Below are 21618 nucleotides of genomic sequence, written 5' to 3' on the forward strand. Positions count from 1 at the left end.
AGTAGACGGACACCAGATTGGCCCCTAACTTAGGCGCCCCTTTCGGTATTTCTTTATTGTTCAAAAGAGGGAATAAACGCTGTGGTTCCTACAAGCTGCCCCGCACAAACTCGGCTGAATTTCCACTGTTCCAGCCCGATTTCGGCAGCATAACTGTACTAGAACCCTTCACGGTCAGTATTCCCACGCATTGACTGACTTTCCCGACGCATACGGGCACTTTGCAAAACCTGGCGAGAATCTGCAGCACGCTGAATTCTCTGTTTTCAGCCCTGAAAATGCGCCAGATCGCCTGTACAGCGGTCCCCTTGCGTCCCCGAACCTCCTGGGGGTATTAGGGTCCGTTTAGGGCCAAAACCCTAAACCTGCAAAAATACACAGCAGGCTGTAATTCACTGTTTCGGGCTCCGTTTCGCGTGCCGGTCGCATCCCTAGCAAGTCCTCGAGCTCCTGCACCTGTAGGGCTACTTGCCCTTTGAATCGGACGAGATTTCTGGCGTGAAACCTCTCCGAATTCACCTGTACCTGCGGGGGGATTAGCCGCTAGCTAATCCAGTACCTGTGCAAGAGGCTCTTGCCTCGGCAATCGCGCATGAACCCACACAACTGTACATTGGTCAAATGAAGAGCCCACTAGAGGGGCATAACATACTGCCAAAGGGGAGAGAGAGGGCAGTGCGTAGCGTGCAGGGCATCACTCCTGGCACCGCACTGTGCATAAGAGGGAAAGCAAGCACTCCATAGCTCTTAACCTGTGACAAAAGCTGCAAATGAGCCTCTCCCAGCTTAAAATTCAGCGCCAACTCTCTCTTGCATTAGAAACTGCACCAGAATGTGCCACTTGGCACATTTACAAGCATTTTCTTGTTTCGGGGTTGCCGCCTAAAAATATCCCAACCGGTTGCCCAGTTGACTTCACGGCAGAGTAAGGAAATGTTCCCTTTGTCATTCCGGAGGTAATGACGCCAACACATTTTCAGGTCCCAAAATAGCAGTTCCCTAAATTTTAGGAGATGCTGCCATTATATCTTTCTAGGTCATCCGACCCTCTTTGTACACTGCGGCCACATCCAGAACTGAAATGTAGCCTCTGTAGCAAAGGATTCCACTTTGGCTAGTCAATGACCCCACTTGGCTAACCATAGTCCTTGTCCAACCTTAGTGCTCTCTTGCCCTCAGGCCTGGACTCCCTCTGGACAGTTCCACACTAGCTATGCAATGCAGGGCAGTTAGATTTCCCGAGGGGTGTTTCCAAAAAGTGAAAGTAAATAGATAATAAGAAAGAAATCAACAAAAAGGATAGATAGTAGTCACACGCTGGTGACATAGAAAGCTAAAATGCTTGCGTATAGACAATGGGGGGGAGTACACAAGTGCTGAATTTAACAAGTTTTGTGAAAATTTGGGCATTAAGAGGGAGCTTACTGTACCATACAGCCCCTCTTCTAATGGTGTGGCTGAAAGATTCAATAGGACACTTTGTGAGAGGGTGAGATGCATGCTGTCCACAGCTAATCTCTCTCATGGATTTTGGGGAGAAGCTTTGAAAACTGCAGTGCATATATGCAATCGATCCCCTCACATGTCTTTGAAAGGTGACATCCCTGAAGAGGCTTGGTCTGGCAAGCTTGCTTCATATGATCACTTACGTATTTTTTGTTGCGAAGCTTTTGTGCATGTTAGACCTGAGTTGAGGAGTAAACTAGATGCGAAGTCCATTAAAGGCTTCTTTATGGGATATGGTGAAGAAGGCGAAATGGGTTACAGGATTTGGTTACCTCAACTCAAAAGGGTTGTACGCAGCCGGGATGTTGTTTTTAATGAGGCAAGGCTGCTTCAAAACAATTGTGCCTCAAAGCATGACCATAAAAGCGTGAAATTTCAGCAGGACCAGCCACGTGTTAGGCCTATTTTTAACCCTCAGGATGCACCACAAATGGCTGAAAATGTAGATGATCCAGTGGTGTTTGAGCCAGATGATGTTGGACAGCAAATTGAAGCTCCTGAAGGGCATTTGCAGCCAAGAAACAATGCTGAAAATTGTGCTGAAAATGATGTACAACAGCCCATTGTTGATGATTTTGTAGTGCCACCTGACGTAAACCCATTGCCGGATAATGTGGATCATTAAGTTAATAATGTTTTGTTTTATCTAGTTTTGTTTCGAAGCAAACAAAGTGATTTAGTTTGTTTGTTTGTTTGTTTTTGTTTTTCTCTTCTTTTCGTGTGTCCCTTGCTTTTATAGTTTTATGAGTGCTTTATTCCCTCTTATAATTCGTGAGTTCAGACTATTCTGAACTTATGAAGGTATATAAACCCATTGCCGGATAACGTGGATCATTGGGTGAGGCAGTCTACTCGTCAAAGACGGCCTATGAGTCGATATGACCTCTCTGTGCATTACATTATGTTGACAGATGAGGGAGAGCCTCTTACGTATAAAGAGGCAAAGACATGTGAGCACAACGACAAGTGGGAGCTTGCTATGCAGGAAGAGATTAAAGCTTTGCATGCTAATCATACTTGGGATTTGATTGAATTGCCCAAAGGAAGGAAGGCTATTCCTAACAAATGGGTGTATAAAATCAAAACTGTTGATGCAAACCCCAAGTATAAGGCAAGGCTTGTGGCAAAGGGATATGTTCAAACCAAGGGCATAGACTTTCAGGAAGTGTTCTCTCCTGTTGTGAAGATGACCACTTTGCATGTATTGTTTGCCATTGTGGCTGCTCTTGATTTGGAAATGGACCAAATGGATGTACATACCGCTTTCTTGCATGGTGATGTGGAAGAAGAGCTTTACATGAAGCAACCCGAGGGTTTTGTTATCCCTGGCAAGGAACATTTGGTATGTATGCTCAATAGAAGCTTGTATGGGCTGAAACAATCATATAGACAGTGGTACAAGAAGTTTGATCGCTTCATGCTTAAACATGGTTACAAAAGAAGCCATGCAGACCATTGTTTGTATACCAAACGTGATGAGGATGGCAGTCCGATCATTCTTGTGCTCTATGAAGACGATATGTTGATAGCTGCAAAGAAAAGAAGCACTGTAGATGCTCTTAAAGGGCAGTTGAAATCTGCGTTTTCAATGAAAGACCTTGGGGCAGTTGAACATATACTTGGAGAGCGTGTTACACGGCAAAGAGACAAGCGCCTATTGTATTTGTCGCAAGAAAAGTACATTGAAAAGGTGCTGGACAGATTTAACATGGCTGAAGCAAAGCCTCTTGGTGTGCCATTACAGCCATATGTTAAAATCTCCAAGGATGATTGTCCCAAGTCAAAGGAAGAAGCCAATGACATGCAAAGTGTGCCTTACGCTTCAGCTTGTGGTTCACATATGTATGCTATGGTTGCTACTAGGCCTGACATAGCCCATGCAGTGGGAGTTGTGAGCCGGTTTACGGCTAATCCAGGCAGGTTGCATTGGGATGCAGTGAAGTCCATTATGAGGTACTTGAAAGGGACTAAAAACAAATGCTTCTGCTATGGTAAAGGACCAATGGAGTTGAAGGGATTTTATGACTCTGACATGGCTGGTGATGTGGATACACGGAAATCCACAAGTGACTTTGTATTTACTCTTGCGGGAGGTGCTGTTTCATGGTCTTCTAGATTGCAAAAGATTGTTGCATTGTCTACTACAGAGGCTGAATATATTTCAGCCACTGAGGCTTCCAAAGAAGCTATTTGGTTAGCACGCCTATGCAGTGAGTTTGGCTTGCCTGCCAAGGCACCTATGCTTGGTTGTGATAGCCGGAGTGCTATATGTCTGGCAAAGTACGCCATGTTTCATGCACGCACAAAGCATATTGATGTGCAGTATCATTTCATACGAGAAGTGCTTGAGGATGGCCTTATTACATTGGTTAAGGTCCATATGAAACCGGCCTGTACTTTCAAAAAGGACGGTAGACTTTAAACTTAAACCTTATTTGCTTTCACCCATTTAATTTGTCGTCCACTTTACCTGTACTTTCAAGACACAACAAAGGGGAGAGGGATACAGGTTGCTAGATTGCACCTGTATGAGTAGACCGACACCAGATTGGCCCCTAACTTAGGCGCCCCTTTCGGTATTTCTTTATTGTTCAAAAGAGGGAATAAATGCTGTGGTTCCCTACAAGTTGCCCCGCACAAACTTGGCTGAATTTCAACTGTTCCGGCCCGATTTCGGCAGCATAATTGTACTAGGACCCTTCACAGTCAGTATTCCCACGCATTGACTGACTTTCCCGACGCATACGGGCACTTTGCAAAACCTGGGGAGAATCTGCAGCACGCTGAATTCTCTGTTTTCAGCCCCGAAAATGCGCTAGATCACCTGTACAACGGTCCCTTCGCGTCCCCGAACCTCCTGGGGTAATTAGGGACCGTTTAGGGCCAAAACCCTAAATCTGCAAAAATACACAGCAGGCTGTAATTTACTGTTTCGGGCTCAGTTTCGCGTGCCGGTCGCATCTGTAGTAAGTCCTCGAGCTCCTGCACCTGTAGGGCTACTTGCCCTTTGATCGGACGAGATTTCTGGCGTGAAACCTCTCTGAATTCACCTGTATCTACGGGGGATTAGCCGCTAGCTAATCTAGTACCTGTGCAAGAGGCTCTTGCCTCGGCAATCGCGCATGAACCCACACAACTATACATTGGTCAAATGAAAAGCCCACTAGGGGGGCATAACATACTGCCATAGGGGAGAGAGAGAGTAGTGCGTAGCGTGCAGGGCATCACTCCTGGCACCGCATTGTACATAGGAGGGAAAGCAAGCACTCCATAGCTCTTAACTTGTGACAAAATCTGAAAATGAGCCTCTCCCAGCTTAAAATTCAGTGCCACCTTCTCTTGCATGAGGAAAATGCACCAGAATGTGCCACTTGGCGCATTTACAAGCATTTTCTTGTTTCGGGGTTGCCGCCTAAAAATCTCCCAACCGGTTGCCTAGTTGACTTCACGGCAGAGTAAGAAAATGTTCCCCTTGTCATTCCGGAGGTAATGACGCAAACACATTTTCAGGTCCCAAAATAGCAGTTCCCTAAATTTTAGGAGATGCTGCCATTGTATCTTTCTAGGTCATCCGACCCCCTTTGTACACTGTAGCCACACCCAAAATTGAAATGTAGCCTCTGTAGCAAAGGATTCCACTTTGGCTAGTCAATGACCCCACTTTGGCTAACCATAGTCCTTGTCCAACCTTAGTGCTCTCTTGCCCTCAGGCCTGGACTCCCTCTGGACAGTTCCACACTAGCTATGCAATGCAGGGCAGTTAGATTTCCCGAGGGATGTTTCCAAAAAGTGAAAGTAAATAAATAATAAGAAAGAAATCAACAAAAAGGATAGATAGTAGTCACACGTTGGTGACACCATACTTCACAAAATCCAGCCGATGCTCTCACTAAGTGCTTACCCAAAGCACAACATCATCTATGCATAGAGATGGTGGGAGTCACGTAGCTTAAAGGTGCCATTTATGCCTTTAAGTGGGAGGTTGTTGGGTTAAAGGCCTAAATAACCCCTTTTTGTACATTTTTATACTTTGTCCAGGTTCATATTGAACTTGGTCACATTTTTTAAAGGTCACTTATAATAAAAGTGGGAAAACCCAAAACTCACTTATTGAGTTTTCCCTGAAAACGTGAGCCCTCTCTCTTCTGCTAGCGCTTCCTCTCCTGCTGGCCTTCGCCTCTCCTCTCTGCACATACATTGCACTTCCTCGCGTGCTCTTTCACTTGCACACACCGCCGCGCGCTCATCATCATCCCTAGCGTTTTCCAGAACCACATATCACCTCCCTTTTTGGCTGGCGTTTTTCAACATGCAGCGATTTTCAGCCATAGGAAAGATTGCAGATTTCAGCCCATAGCGTTTTTGGACTGCAGTAGAAAGATTGCAGATTTCAGCCCTTAGGTCGACTTCGTCATCACCGTCGTCATCGTCGACATAGCCTAGACTTGCATCAATCCATGCATACCATTTGTACCAGATTGTGCAACCATAACTAGACCGCTCTTGCCGACGAGAGTGGATCCAGCCTTTGGAGGAGGGTTTTACAACGTCTCTCTTGTCGTATCTCTCTTTTCTCTCTATCTCTCAGTCTCATACACTTGCACGCACAGTGTCCATTCACTTTGTTTGTGATCATAGCATTCTCTCATTAAGAACGGAACGCTCTCCCTTCCATAAGAACAAAAAGAACCTTGAGCACAGTTCGGAGCACTCATCTTGAGCAAAGCGCAAACATTCATTCCGTTGCACCTAACATTGGTATCAGAGCTTTGGCAGTGTTTTGTATCACTCGAGGAAAGAACCACAAGAGTTAGCTTGGGCGTGTCGATTCCTAATCGTGTTTTTGAAGAGTGACAGGAATCCTAGGAAAGAAGGGCTTGTCCAGCCTCCCCTTGTGCCTCTTTTCACTCATTGAGAGCGGACCGTGCACTAGCGGCCGGCCAATCAACGTGAGGTGGGAAAAAGCAACCTTGGTGTGAGCGCAAGGCCGCCAAGGGGTGCGCCCGCGGAAAGGAGTAGAACTCGGGTGAAGAGAAGATCCTTCTCAAACGCTGTTTGCAAGTGAAAGAGAACCTCAAGAACCTTAAGACTGTCAAGAACCCCAAGTTCCTCGTGAACTTAAGAACCCAAGACCACAAGAACCCAAGACTTCAGTGGATAGTCATTACTCGAAGCGGAATGGATACTTCGCTTGGAGGTGATGAGCATGAGAGAGACGAAGAAGAATTTTCTCCACCAGGAGGTTTTTCCGACCCTCCCCCTTCACCATCTATGACAAGGATTGCACTAACTCCTATGGAGGCTTTCGACAAGAGGATGATGGACAAGAAGTTAGAAGACAAAGCAAGAGATGCCGAATGAGAAGTAGAAAGAAAAGCCTACGAAGAAGACATGGCAGCCATCGAGCGCCAGTACCAAGAAAGAATTGCAGCCATAGCGCGTGAGAGCGAGCAAGCACGCTTGGAAGCCAAAGCAAGACAAGCAGGATATGACCGCGAGACCACAGCAAGAATGCAAGCGATGTTGTGACTCTTTTCTCAAATGCAGGCACAGATTCAACAAGATCGGGAAAAGGAGACTCTCTCAGTCTCTTCTTGTCCAAAGCATGATACACATGATTTGCATGATTGTGTGAAGCATGATGATGATTGATTGACAATGATTTGCATGATCAAGATGTGATTTCTCACAAGCATGATGAGTTGCATGAAGAAGCTGTGATTGTTCACAAGGATGATGTGTTAGTGGATGCTTTTTCTAGCGAAGCTAACCTCGCAGATTCGATCAATCACGAAGGATCGATCTTGGCTCTCAAGCCTAGGTCCAAAGAACCCTCACAAGAAGTATTATGTGTTCGCATGATTGATACGCACGCATTGTTCGAGTGTTTCATTCGTGACCGTTTCCTTCATTTTAGTCAGCATCGTTATGTAATCCCTTTTCCTAGGCATGACATATTGTATGTTGAATATGTTTCTCTCATGGATGAGCACGAAAGTATGCGGATTTCTCATGAAAAGCTGAAAAGTTTGTATGTAAGGAAGTCACATTCCATGTCTCTTCCTTGGCATGACACAATTTCCGAACGAGCACATGAAAGTGTGAGCACCAAGCATGGGCATTTCCATTGTGAATTGCCAGAGTTGATTGCTCTAGATCATAAGAGAAAGATTCGATCTCATTGTTTGTGTGAGTGTGGTGAACGGTTTGGCACTCCGTCTATTGGTTCATCTACATTGCATGCACAGTCTTCGAGGAAGACAAGGATTTTTTCCTTCACTTTACATGGAATGGGTATGTTCATGGTTTTGTGTTGGAAATGGTTTCAGGAATTTTCAGCCATGGAGATTCTTGAAGAAGGAAGCATGACTCTCAACGAAGTTGAAGCATCGAAGGAGCCACATAAGACTTTGTGTCGCTTTCGGCGCGGCCCAGAGAAGCAAGTGTTGCAGACCTTTATGAAGTTCAAGTACCGCATGACCCACACATCAGAGTGGGCCGGCGAAGAGTCCCTTCCAGGATTCCGGATGATTTTGGCGATCTCCCTCGACGCCATACAGTTCGGTACCAGTACCTCACTTTGGAAAGAAGGGGATGTCACGTGACACATCCAACCCTATGTGTCTGTGGACAAGCTACAACATAACAGGGTTCAGTCAGTCCAATCAGTCTAGATTAGAAGTGATCTGGCACTTTTGTGAGTCTATTCGTAGACCGTGCATGCCCAGTCACTTAGTGTAGATGCATATCCTCTGGTTGCACACAACATGATCATCAATATTCCCATCAGAATCCATCAGAATCAATTAGGGAAATTTTCCAGTGCATTTAGCCTATTTTACCTATTTTTGGCATTTTTCACTTATTAATTTAAGTGACTTTCCAACAAAAGTAGGTAGGGCAATTTGGGTAAGAACATATATAAGCAAACCAAAGCTAGCACTATTTGGCAGAAGAGGCAACGGGAGCCAAGCTCAACAGGCAACTTCTCAAGCAAGACCTTGGTGAATTTTCCCTCCAAGCAAGACCACCTCTCATCCCTAGCGTTTTCCAGAACCACAGATCGCCTCCCTTTCTGGCTGGCGTTTTTCAGCATGCAGCGATTTTCAGCCATAGGAAAGATTGCAGATTTCAGCCCATAGCGTTTTTGGACAGCGGTAGAAAGATTGCAGATTTCAGCCCATAGCGTTTTTGGACAGCGGTAGAAAGATTGCAGATTTCAGCCCATAGCGTTTTTGGACAGCGGTAGAAAGATTGCAGATTTCAGCCCTTAGGTCGACTTCATCATGACCGTCGTCATCGTCAACATAGCCTAGACTTGCATCAGTCCATGCATACCATTTGTACCAGATTGTGCAACCATAAGTAAACTGCTCTCGCCGACGAGTGGGGCCTTCGGAGGAGGGTTTTACAACGTCACTCTTGTCGTATCTCTCTTCTCTCTCTATCTCTCAGTCTCATACACTTGCACGCAGAGTGTCCATTCACTTTGTTTGTGATCATAGCATTCTCTCATTAAGAACAGAAGGCTCTCCCTTCCATAAGAACAAAAAGAACCTTGAGCACAGTTCGGAGCACTCATCTTGCGCAAAGCGCAAACATTCATTCTACTGTACCTTACACCAATAATTTCACTCGAAGCAGATACAGATTCAATCTTTTATTGGACAAAGCTCGAAGTTACAAATGACTTCGACAAAGGCACTAATCAAGTTACAGATGTGATACTCATACTTTTGACAAAGATGAGACAAGTTGCAGACATGATCAGTTTTCGCTTTGGCAAAATAGTCGTGGTCAATAACAGTGCCATGACGTGGGATTGAACAGAAAGAGCTCTGGATGCAGAAGCACAACAACAATACATTTCCTTCTCCCGGAGTTTCTACAACTACCCTGGGTTTTATTTAAAGAGGGAGGGAATGTCATGATTGTGACTGTTGCAGTATTACATCTACTCCTAGTTGCAGATACGCGAAGTGCTATGCCAAGGAGGACCCCTGTGCTTGGATGGTCACGACCCTTTGCTCAAGAGACGTGCTCCTTGCCAAAAGCCGCACTCCTTCGACGACTGGTCACACCCCTTCTCTCTACGGGTGCGACTCTTCGCCCAATGGTTACAGCTCTTCGCCGAAAGGATGTGTCTTTACGTTTAAAGTCGCGTCTCTTCACCAAGAGACATGTCTTTTCATTTGTGTCTCTTCGTCTCCTATATAAGGAGTCTATTGTACTCAGTTTCAAGCAGTCATTCAATCAATCAAACACAGAGTCTTCTAAGTCTTTTAAGTCTTATCTGTGAGTCAAGTTCAAGTTTCTTAAGTTTTAATCATGAGCTTAAGTACTTAATCAAGGATTAGTAACTAGAATCCTTACAACAATGTCACCAAAAAACGCGGCCTTTTGAAATGCTACAAAACACGCCATCGTTTTTGAAGACAATTTGCTGGCGTGCGGCTTCTCCGAGAGCTTCTCTTCTTCGTGCCGATCCTCTTCCACCTTGCGATCACCGAGCACAAAGCTCTGATACCGTGTCAAAGTTGACGATGCGGAAGCGTAGAGCAATGGGGAGAATACATGAGAGAGAGAAAGAGAGAGATACTGCTGAACCAACCAACCTTGGTAATGAATTGATGATAATACAATGGGGGCTAAGTGAGCTTATCCACCTAAGTAAAGTGCCCTACCTTAGACTTTGACAATTAAGTAAAATAAATACCTCAAAGCCAAAATAAATATTGGGATCACATTGGGCAGTTCACTTGAGACGCCATAAATTTTCTGAAGAGTGACCCCAAGGGCACTTATAAACAGTACAAGGGGTGCCCAAAAGCAGAACCCCAAAGGTACGTGATCCAAAAGCACTGCAGCCAAAAACACCTGCTCTCCAAAAGCTTACGTAAACTGCCCAGCAGCCAGCAGCGCAGAACGTGGAAATTCTTACAGCTTGCCACATCAGCATGTTAGCGCGACTTACAGGATTCTGTACAGTCTGCCGCGTCAGCATGTAGCAGCCCAGAGTTCAAGCTTTTGACTTTTAGGGTTTTAGGCCCTCAACCAGTGCTCCTTAAGTTGGGTAGGACTAGGATTAAAAATCCCCAATCCTCTTCAGTTTAGGCCCCTCGGCCATACTTTCTAGGTTAAGTTCCTCGGACTTCAGTTCCTCCTGTCCACGCGGCCATTTCTCTTCCAGTTCGGATTCAAGAACGCCACATCATCACTGTGTGACCTTCCTGGTTTTGCCACTTTATGTCTAAGCTGTCTCTATTTGCCAGTTTGTTGTAGCATTACAGCCCATGTTTGTAATGGTTTTCCAAACTGGTGTCTTGTGCTAGCTTTTGGTAGGTCGGTGCTTTCCTCTTGATTTTGCCATGGATGCTGGACTTTCATTTGGAAACAATTTTCAAAGCATCAAGCATTGTGCAAAGTTGTTTGAAATTCACATATTTGTGTGATAGGTAATGTGTGAATGCAAGTATTTGTATGGTAGGTATGAAGATGAGGTCTAGGTTCTGTGAGACATGTATGGTCAGTGTTGAATCACCTGCCTGCTTTGCTGTAGGGGTGCACCAGTCTCAAGCCAAAAATGGCAGTCATAGTTGTCAGGATCGATTGAAGGTTCCCAAACCTGAACCTGAAGCTGAAGTCAGTGGTATGGGGTTTATAAAGTAGTGCATTTGCGAAGAGCACAGCTTTTTGTATTCTTCTCAAGGTTTGGACTGACTCTTTCCAATGTTTTGGTATGGGACATGCAGAAGCAGTACTGAGAGAAGAGAAATTATCCTCTGGGCCAATTGGGATTCCAGCATTGCCTCCAAAACCAAAAGGGGGAGTTGCATACTCAGGGATGGCGAGAATGAACACCAGTGGGTCTTCAAGAGAGCAGTCCGATGATGAGGACGCTGAATTAGAATCAGGGGGAAATGAGCAGAATTTGGTACCTGGTGACATCAAGCGTATGCGGAGGTATTACTATTTTGTTTTTTCGAAAAGTTCGTGGTGCTTATTTGCAACTAGTTATGCGATCTTATACTTGAGCGTTGGAGATTACCAGAATGCTTTCCAATAGAGAGTCTGCAAGGCGGTCAAGGAGAAGAAAGCAAGCACATTTGAGTGACCTAGAAACGCAGGTCAATTTCTACTCCTCTCATTGCCCAATGTGTATGTTTTGCCCATATGTTCTGAGGAATTCATGCCATTCTTCGATATCTCTGCAGGTTGCACAACTCAGAGTGGAGAATTCCTCTCTGTTCAAACAACTGAACGAAATCACTCAGAAGTTTAATAATGCGCTGGTGGACAATCGTGTGCTAAAAGCAGATGTGGAGGCACTTAGAGCAAAGGTGGAGTGTCTTTGCATTTTATTGTGAATCAAACCAACAGGGCTTGCCTTGTTTGGCCGAGGGATGAGCTTTTTAAGGTGGAGGGCTGGGTTTAAATCTTGCAGGGGACCGCCAGTTTCAATTTGTAACAAGAATGTGTCCATGTAGGACGTTTGGTAGCTTTTTTAAGATATCTTGCTTTCCTGTGCAAAAGGAAATAAATAGGGAGAATCGGTGTACCTGCTTGCTCATTTTGTGTTGTGCCTGAAAGCTACGTTTTTTGATCTTTGCAGGTCAAAATGGCAGAGGATATCGTAAACCGGTCAGGAAATTCTCAAGGTATATTCATGTGCCTATTTTTGCCTCATGGATGAGTTTGTCCTTGCATAGAACTTAATCTTTTTACTTTGGGGTTGTAGTCTCTATGGCTCCAGCGAGTGAAGCTTCTGTTGCACCAAGTATTACAGACACGCATCAAGAGCAGCAGCTTGCTGGCAGCAAGATGGGAAGGACTCCTTCAATGCAGCGTGTCGCAAGCTTGGAACATCTGCAAAAAAGAATAAGAGGCGGTGCTTTTTGTAGCTCTTTGCCTTGGGGTAGTTGGGATGATGCAGGTCTTTCAGTGATGGGACAAGGACCCATCAGTGAACATTGAGCAAAGTCCACAAGTAATTTGTATGTGCAGATATCATGCTAAAGAAGCTTATTCGGGGCTGCTCCCATACTCCCTGTACATAACATTGGACTGCTCCCGTTCACTAGATCAAAGATTTGTATGCAGGGCCATGACATACAGGTTTTAAATTATGAGTAATATGGTATTAGGAAGAAGGGTGGCTATAAACTACACGAAATCATCTATTGTAGGGTGCATTTTGCACTTGAGGAAGCTAAAGCTATAGTCATTGTTGCAATACGTGACAAGGGTTACTCTCCCCTTAGTATGAGTGGTGGTGTTGGTTGATAGCATGTTGTAAAGAAAGTGGCCGTTTCAACATGAACTACTCTGTATTGTGGAGGGACGCTGAGATTCTCATTCCCTTCCTGGGTTTTACCTGAAGCGGAGAACATTTGACTGTGTTATAGTTATAAAGCTTGATTAGGAGTCTGTCTTTACTTTGGATCCACAAGCTCTCTCTCTCTCTCTCTCTCTCTACATACATACATACATATATATATATAGAACCTTTCTATCACCCAAGTGTGGTAGATTGGTTATGCCATTTCCCTCTTTAATAATGGGTCTTGAGTTCAACTCCTTGTCGGCTAGATCTTTAAGGTCTTTTGAGATAGTTTCCTACGACGTTGGAACTCTCTTTTCCTTCTTCTCTCTCTCTCTCTCTCTCTCTCTCACACACACACACACACAAAAGTCTTGCATTTATTATCTCTCATTAAATTCCAAGAACTACAAGAAGGAACTGTTTAAAGAGGGATAGCCCCAAAGTGCGCACAAGGTTTAGGAAAATTTTAAGCTGTTAGCAATGCTATCAAATCTTTGTTCAAAGTTTCACATTGTAATCAGGCTCCTAATAGGAAGCCTCGTGCTTTGAGTCGGCTTTGTTGCTGGGAATTCTTATGTGGGCCTTCTCTGGTTGTATGGAGTGGCCTATGTTATCAGGCTTCTAGTTGGAAGCCTTCTGCTTTGAATTGGCTTTGTGGTGGGGAGTTCACATATGGGCCTTCTGTGTAGTCAGTGGACAGGCCTATGCTTGGGTTAAAATTAGAGGGGGAATTATGCCTCTTTACACTGCGATTAGTCTTGTGATACCTTGTGTGCCTCGTAGTATTCTATGTTTGCTACCAACTCGGCAACCTTAGAATATATTCAATGCCCATGGAGCCTCCCATTGCTTTATAGCGGAGTGTGTGTGTGTGTGTGTGTGTGTGTGAGAGAGAGAGAGAGATACAGAGGGGGAGAGCTTGAGATGCAGCATGACACAGACAATCCAGGGCCGAGGCAGCTCACAGGAGGTTGCAGAAGCCGGGCTGGCTCGTCTTGCACGCACAGAACAGCCTACCTTTGCACTTATAGCCCTCCCCCATAGATCCTCCGAAATGGCCATTAGGGGATGGACACTCTTGTTTTGTGTTGGCCCATTTTTAAAAGAGAGAGTGCCCCATATGGAGACGGTTACTTGCAGACCTACTCCAGGTTGAAAGTTGTTTCTTCAATGTAGGTGGTGGTTGAAGAACCCTTACACACGAGAGCCTTTCTTCTTTTTTTGGCCAAGCATGCCATAATTTATTGGGTGGCCCCCTAATAACAAGCACTTCGCACAAAAATGATTACACGCCACTTTGCATGCTTAATTACATATTTCTAACAATAAACATGTCCAAAATCACTTCAGATAGACAATAAGAACAATACCAGAGAATTTGTGAATTTTCCTAGTTCTAATTTCACATTAGCGGCCCAAATCGCACCAAGTTTTTTGGAATTGAGGCATGGAATCATTCGGTGATGCGGCCTTAAGGAGGTTTCCATTTTCATAAAAGGATCGAGATTTTGCCATATGGCTGTATCTTTATATTCTTGTGGATTCCCAAACTATTCGGAATTCCTAAACCTATACTAAGAAGGTGTTAATATAAAAGATCTAAAGTAGTCTAAAAGACAATGAGATTGATAATTCTTGTGAATTTTTGCATGAGACGAGATAATGTAAAGGTTGGAATGTAGCTCCTCACTTGTGGCCTTTACCTATTGAATGGAAGGATTGTTCTTTCGGCCAAATTGAAATTTGGAATGTTCTAAGGGGTCTAAGAGATCAAGATAAGATCCTAACAAAGTGGCTAGAAATCCAAGGTTGCAAATGTTTGTAGACCACGATTTGGACAAAAGCTTTTCCAGCCATCCCTTGAGACCCCATTTCATTTGGGGATGCTCTCCGGGATTCACTTGTTGAAGCTATGGGTGAAGGATCTTGAGGTGACCATCCTACAATAAAGGGAGCTTTGACACTCCTATGGGTGAAGGATCTTGAGGTGACCATCCTATAATAAAGGGAGTTTTTGTGAGAAGTTGCTAAGCTTCAAAATTATGCTCCAACCAAGCATAGCAATAAATTACAAAGCAGCCGTTGACTAATGGCTAGTATCTAGTATAAAGAAGGCCATGCAAACAATCTAGACACAAAAAATATATGATTCTAAGAGTGGGCTTCAATCCTCTCAACCTCGGCATCTCAACAACATCGTTAGGCCCCTTGTGAACTTGGATTGCTCTGTTTCATTGTTTCCACCTGGGTTTCAAGAACAACCAACAAGCACTATAGAGCTTTAGCTTCTAGATCAGTTTCCTCCTATTTAGTATGTGCATAGGATAATGCTAACCTTGTGGAGGCATACCTTGGTGAGATCCATTAGTTAAAGTTCATTCTCTCTCAGAGGGCGGATCCTTTCAACCTTAGCACCCCAAGGGACTTAGTGACTACCTCAAACCGTTATTTCATTGTTTTTACAAGGGTTTTAGTGCTAGCCAACAAGTTTATGAGTGCTCTATTTCCAAAGAAAGTTTCTTGCCATTTCATCTATGTACAAGGACAACCAAGGAGATTCACATAGTTATGGGGGGATGTCACTTGCATGCGACCACATAGGACAAAACACAAGGCACCCTACAATACTAACCCAACTCCCTATATGCAGATGATGAAGCACTAATATATCCCTCTTTCTACGGAGTTCTTGTGTTGACATGAACTAATTGTAATATATATACTTGTTAACACGTCTTTCAAAATTCTTGGATATATTTTTGGACATTTTCCTTCAGATGGAGCTAGTATTGTTAACCAAATATAGATTCCATTTACTTACAAAGGGCTCAATATTTAAGGATGTGCTCATCAAAGGATAGTTCTTTATATGAGACAAACTTTTAACACTGGGTCCATAGGAAGATTGTGTCGGTGATGGAAAAAGTAGGGGTGAGTAGTGAGCCGCGGTGGGCACCTCTCCAAGGGTGTGAAGGAGGGAGAAGATTTCAAGGACAAGAGGAGATAGGAGGAGCAGGTGGGGACTCGGGACCAAGTGGGGCAGATGAGGGTATTGATGTTAAAAAAATCCTCCGAGTAGTCCTAGTAGTAGAGGGTACCATTATGGCTCATAAAAAGGGGTGCTTTGGGAGGAGGTGGCTCCTTCTTGAAGAACTTGTGTGTTAGGATGTTGGAAGTGTTGTGTCTTTTGCAAATCGTTGTTGAAATGTTGGTACTTTGAATTGCTCAAATTTGTTGATGGGGCATGTGAAGAAGGAATTTAGCTCAATTACTATTGCTACATGCAACACTCACATGGGGTTAGTCTGAATAGTAACAGTTCCCATGTTCAGTTGTTTACAAGCTCAATAGTGTGTGCAACTTTAGTAGATGGTTAGTCTTAATGTTAAGAGCTTCGATGCTCTTTGTAAATTGTTGGCAATTTTTCCTAATAATTCTACATCATTATGTCAAAAAAAGAGAGGGAAAGAGATATATATGTATCTATCTATAGGAAGAGGAAGGAGAGAGGGATATATATATATATATATATATATATATATATATATATATATATATATATATATATATATATATATATATATATATATATATATATATATATATATATAGATAGAGAGAGAGAGAGAGAGAGAGAGAGAGAGAAGGGAGAGGGAGAAAAAAAAAGCTCGCTCCAGAAGCTCTAGAACCTTTTGCAGCAAGCAATGAAATGTAAGCAAAAAGAGGAAAAAATCTCGCTCCATATCAATCCCCTTGTCATCCCGATGCAAGCGTTTACATAAATGACTTACATGAAAAAAAAGATGAATACGAGAGTGGGTGGGTAAAGAGAGTTTGTAAGCCATACCTACGACTCACTTGAATATCTTAAAAGTCTCACAACATCCCGGATGTCATTTAGGTGTTGGCCTAGTTTTCAAACGTTCTGAATGTTCTGGGCATATGTAAAAATACCTCTTCCCCTTTCATGAAGGTTACTTGCCGATTTTTCTCATCAGCGTAGTTTTTGTATCTATCATGTGTTTGTCGAACATTTTGACGAGTAAGTTTCAACATATCCTTGGAAAAAATTCTCGATTTGCTGAAGTTTCTTAGTTGCCAACCCCATTGTAATTGGTGATCTAACCATACATAAGCATGAAAGGACTTAAATCAGTCGTCACATGCTTTGCACTATTATAAGCAAACTTTAGAATAGGGAGATACTCTTCTCAATCAGATTGTTTTTTGCTAAGGTATGCGCTTAGCATATCCTCTAGCACCTGATTAACACGCTCAATCTAACCATCCATTTTTGGATGATCTATAGTACTAATATTGAGTTTCATACCTAATCGTTTACACAGAACCCTCCAAAAATGTGTTAAAATTGGGATCACGATCAATCACAACATTGTTGGACAATCTATATAGTCTATACAAATTGTCAACAAATAACCTTGCTAACTTTGGAGTTTTCATCGTAGGTTTGGTTGGAATAAATTTGCAAAGTTTAGTCAACCGATCTAATACCACCTATACCAAGTCATGACCTCGTATAGTGGTTGGTAAGCCCACAATAAAATCCATAGAGATACTTTCCCATTTACCATTGGGAATCTCCAAAGGATGCAAAAGACCTCCTACTTTCAGGCGCTCTGCTTTATTAACTTGACATTTTTGGCAATGCAAGACATAGTTTTGAACTTACCCATATAAACCTCGCCACTAAAATTGTCATCGTACGAGTGCATAAGTTTCCTTTATGCATGGGTGCCCTGCACTAGGGCTATCATGACATTCATAAAGAATTTGGCACCGAGTGTCTGCATCCATCGGTACACAAAATTTTCCCTTGTGAACTAGGTACCCATAATCTATGGAAAAAGTCTTCCATCTCTGCAGCTCATCACTCAAAAGAGGAAAACTGGGTGTGGAGGAAAAAGGCACACTACCATCATTGGAGTGAGAAGGATCCCTCATTTTCACATGTCTCAACACCTATTTCATCATTGTCATACTTGTCCTTTAAAGATTCCAAAAACTCACTTTTGAAGCTCTATAAAGAGAAGAGAGTTGATCTCTGAGAGCATCAAATACCACATTGTATTGTCCTTTACAATATCAGAGCTTAACGTCATACTCCTAAAGAATCTCAACCCACATGTCCCTTCGACTCTTCAAATCGATTTGTTGTGTAAACCATTTTATACTTTCTTGGTTAAACATAATTTTGAATTGAGCCCCGTACAAATAATGTTACCACATTTCCAAAGTAGACACTAAGAGTTCCCTTTCGTAAGCAGGGTAATCTTGTTGTGCAAAATCAAGTTTCTTGCTTTCAAGTATAATTGGATTTCCCTCTTGTAGAAGAACTGCTCCAATAGTACGATTACTAGCATCCGTTTCTAGCATAAACGGTTTTATAGGATCCACAATAGCTAAAATAAGAGTTGTAGCTAATGCAACCTTGAGATCATCGAAACTTTGCTATTGAGCTTCTCTCCACTACAAGGTTTTCCCCTTGGCTTTCAGTTGGTCATAGGAGCAACAATACAAGCGTAGTTTTTAACAAACCATGGATATAAACCTGAAATCCCAAGAAAATTTGATGCTCTCTCAGGTTTTTGGAAGAAGGCATTCGAAGCTTTGCTTTGACTAGTTTTATGGGATTGCGCCACCATAGTGGGTGCGCTTAAAGCCCTCACCTTTACCACTTGGCCAACTTCCTTTCGACAAACTAGTAAGTTAAGGAAATCATCAACGGATACACGTTCTTAATAGTAACGATGTTTAGGCCACAATAATCTACGCACATGTGTATACTACCGTCCTTTTTCTTCACCAAAGAAATGGGAGAGACCCATGGTGAAGAATTGGGTTGAATGAACTCTATTGAGGTAGTCAACAAGATAAAATTCCCCCTCAATAGCCTCAGAATGACTCATATTGTAGGGTGGTGTACGAAGGGGCTTACTAACTAAAACCATATCTATGCCGTGTTACACGGAACGTGTGGGTAGGTGGTAAATTGTTTGGAAACACATTCTTGCATTTCATTAAAAATTGTTTTAACTTAGTAGCACTATTTTCTTTGTTGTGGTGATAGAGAAGTAGCAAGAGATGGAAGAGAAGGGAGAGAAGAATGCAACATTGAGGAATTGTCATTTATTAAAACATTATCAACATTTGACAAAAAATGACACAACAAGTAGCACCAAAAGAGTTTTCTATTTCATCTTGTGAAGAGAGATTCATAAGCTTGGCTATACAAATAAGTGGTGAGGAAGGAACATCCTTTTCCCACAACTCAGTATGTGCACGCCATTTGATTCAAACATCAAACTATTATGCTCATAACTATGCTTTAATGAGGACCCTAACCCATATAACCACTCCTAACTAAGTACCACATATGTCCGATCTATATTCATGGCTTGGAAATTCAAGGATGTATGATACCGTTGAATCTCCAGTGTTACACCCTTTACTTGTGTATCCCACACCTCGACATCATGACCGTTAATCATAGCTACCTTGCAGCGGTGAACACTAGGAGTGTGGGGTAGTTTGAACCATTTCACTAACTTATAGTTGATGAAATTGCACAAAGCAAAATTGTCTACCAAGATTCTCACCTTGTGACCTTGATAAACTCATGCATGCACACCAGATTGTGTGGACCAAAGGTTTGGTTGCCACATTGAGGCCTTAATACTACACTTGTGCATTGCTTTAGTGTGTGTTACTTCCACATTGGAAAAGCGAGAAGAGGACTCAAAAGAGCAAGTGTACCATGTGCACTGCTTTCTCTTTATCTTGGGCAATAGATTTCTCCTTGGGACAATCCTTCTTGTGGTGTCCACTTCCTAAACAGCTAAAACATAGCCTTTTCTTCTTTTCTTTCTCAAACTCTTTACTAGAAAGATGACCCCTAGGCCTTGGGATTCTTGGATGCATCGGATGCAGCTACTATAAATTTTCTCTTATTATGTCCATGAGATGCTCGTGCATTTATGTGTGAAGTGTCATACATGTGTATGTTAAGCAATACTTTTTCATCATGATCGTCATGTATATGCACTTGCACTATAGCTTCCTCAAGCATCTCGGGGTCCTAGGTTTTAACGTGCTTCTTTAGCTCTAGTGTTAACCCATAGATGAACCCACATACATGTTGGAAGGCATCTAGATCCTCCAGCTTGAGAATCACATCACAATAGTGCAAGATATACTCAAACAGTGTCTTATACTGACGCATAGAGAACTTGTCCCATGCATTCTAATTTCTGTCTGCTTCATTGGGCAAAAATTCTTTTCTGAACACATTCTTGAAGGCCATCCATGTCTGTGGTATGATGTCCTTCTTCTTGAGTGACATCCATCATTTATAGGCCTTAACCTTGTGTTAGACTTGTTTACAGTGCCTTAGTTGCATTAAAGTGCGTCTAAGATCGTGAACACCATCCCATTTGCTTAGGCATATGTTCATAGTATCTTTGTTGTGCTCCTTTTCCTCTTCTTAAAAAACCAGCGTGAAAGGGCGGTGGTAATACGTGTGCTAGTCTCCACCCAATCGTGCTATTTTATAGACTCCCCCTAGCGTACACAGTGTCCGGCCGTGCCGGTGGCCTTGCCCGCAGGACCGATGTCCTTACATTACCCCCCCCCCCTGGAGAATTGTTTTCTTCCTCGAAAAAGAACGTAGGAAAATGTTTCTTAAGTGCGGATACATTTTCCCATGTAGAACCTTCTTCAGGTCTATCTAGCCATTTTACCAACACCTGTCGTCTGACATGATGTCTGGTGCGAAGCTCATGAGAATCCAAAATCCTTTTGGACTCATGAGGGATTCTTGGCAGTTCAATAAGGTCAACTAACACACCTGTGTCAATGACATTATCATTTTGTCCTAGCTGTTTTCGTAAACTGTTAACATGAAAAACAGGATGAACTCGTGAGTGCTCTGGAAGAGCTAACTTATAGGCCACTTGACCTATACGTTTGAGAATGGTAAAAGGTCCACAATAGTGTGGTGAAAGTTTAGCAACTTCTTCCATGTTCAGACTTTCTGAATGCTCCGGAACTTTGAGGAAAACCTTGTCTCCTTCTTCGAAAGTAACAAGATGACGATGCTCATCTGCGTACTTCTTATATCGATCTTGAGCTTGTTGCGTTGCATGTCAACTTGGTCTTAGAGAAAATACTTCGCTTGTTGTATCTTCTCCTTAGCCAAAAACCCACCGTAATGGGTGATCTAGGTTGAAATCCATACTAAGCATAAATGGACTAAACCCTGTAGTCACATGCTTTGAACTATTATAAGCAAATTCCAATATAGGTAAGTAGTCTTCCCAATTGGTTTGCTTCTTGCTAACGTACGCTCGTAGCATATCCTCTAGCACTTGATTAATTCTTTCTGTTTGACCATCCATTTCTGGATGATCAGTCGTACTTAGATTAAGTTTAGTTTCCAACTTTTGGAACACAGCTCTCCAGAAGTGATTATCGAACTTTTGATCTCTGTCATTAATGATACTAGCTGGAAGACCGTAGAGTTTATATATATGCTCTATAAATAGCTGTGCTAATTCTGGTGTCTTAACCTTAGTCTTAGTGGGAATGAGTCGACCCATCTTTGTGAGACGGTCTACAATTACCCAAATGGCATCATGGCGACGATTTGTAGTAGGTAGTCCTACTACAAAATCCATAGAGATACTCTCCCACTTACCTTGTGGAATCTCTAAAGGATGTAAAAGGCGACGTACCTTGAGGCGCTCTGCCTTATTAACTTGGCACTATTGGAA

The 21618-nt window shown here is 42.9% G+C and overlaps 1 protein-coding gene across 1 annotated transcript in view; it reads left to right on the plus strand.

Moving 5' to 3' along the window:
• The window catches only part of LOC147459405 (uncharacterized), a 29354-nt gene extending 16406 nt beyond the window's left edge, over window positions 1–12948 (plus strand). The window contains exons 2-7 of the mRNA XM_086510675.1: window positions 11077–11155; window positions 11259–11469; window positions 11558–11633; window positions 11721–11846; window positions 12119–12164; window positions 12245–12948. Coding sequence (XP_086366801.1) covers window positions 11077–11155; window positions 11259–11469; window positions 11558–11633; window positions 11721–11846; window positions 12119–12164; window positions 12245–12480 — 774 coding nt within the window. The 3' untranslated portion in view covers window positions 12481–12948. The remainder of the gene's footprint in view (window positions 1–11076; window positions 11156–11258; window positions 11470–11557; window positions 11634–11720; window positions 11847–12118; window positions 12165–12244) is intronic.
• Window positions 12949–21618: the final 8670 nt, after the last annotated feature.

Source organism: Adiantum capillus-veneris, chromosome 4, assembly GCF_014529385.1.
Source record: "Adiantum capillus-veneris isolate H3 chromosome 4, ASM1452938v2, whole genome shotgun sequence".
NCBI lineage: Eukaryota > Viridiplantae > Streptophyta > Polypodiopsida > Polypodiales > Pteridaceae > Adiantum > Adiantum capillus-veneris.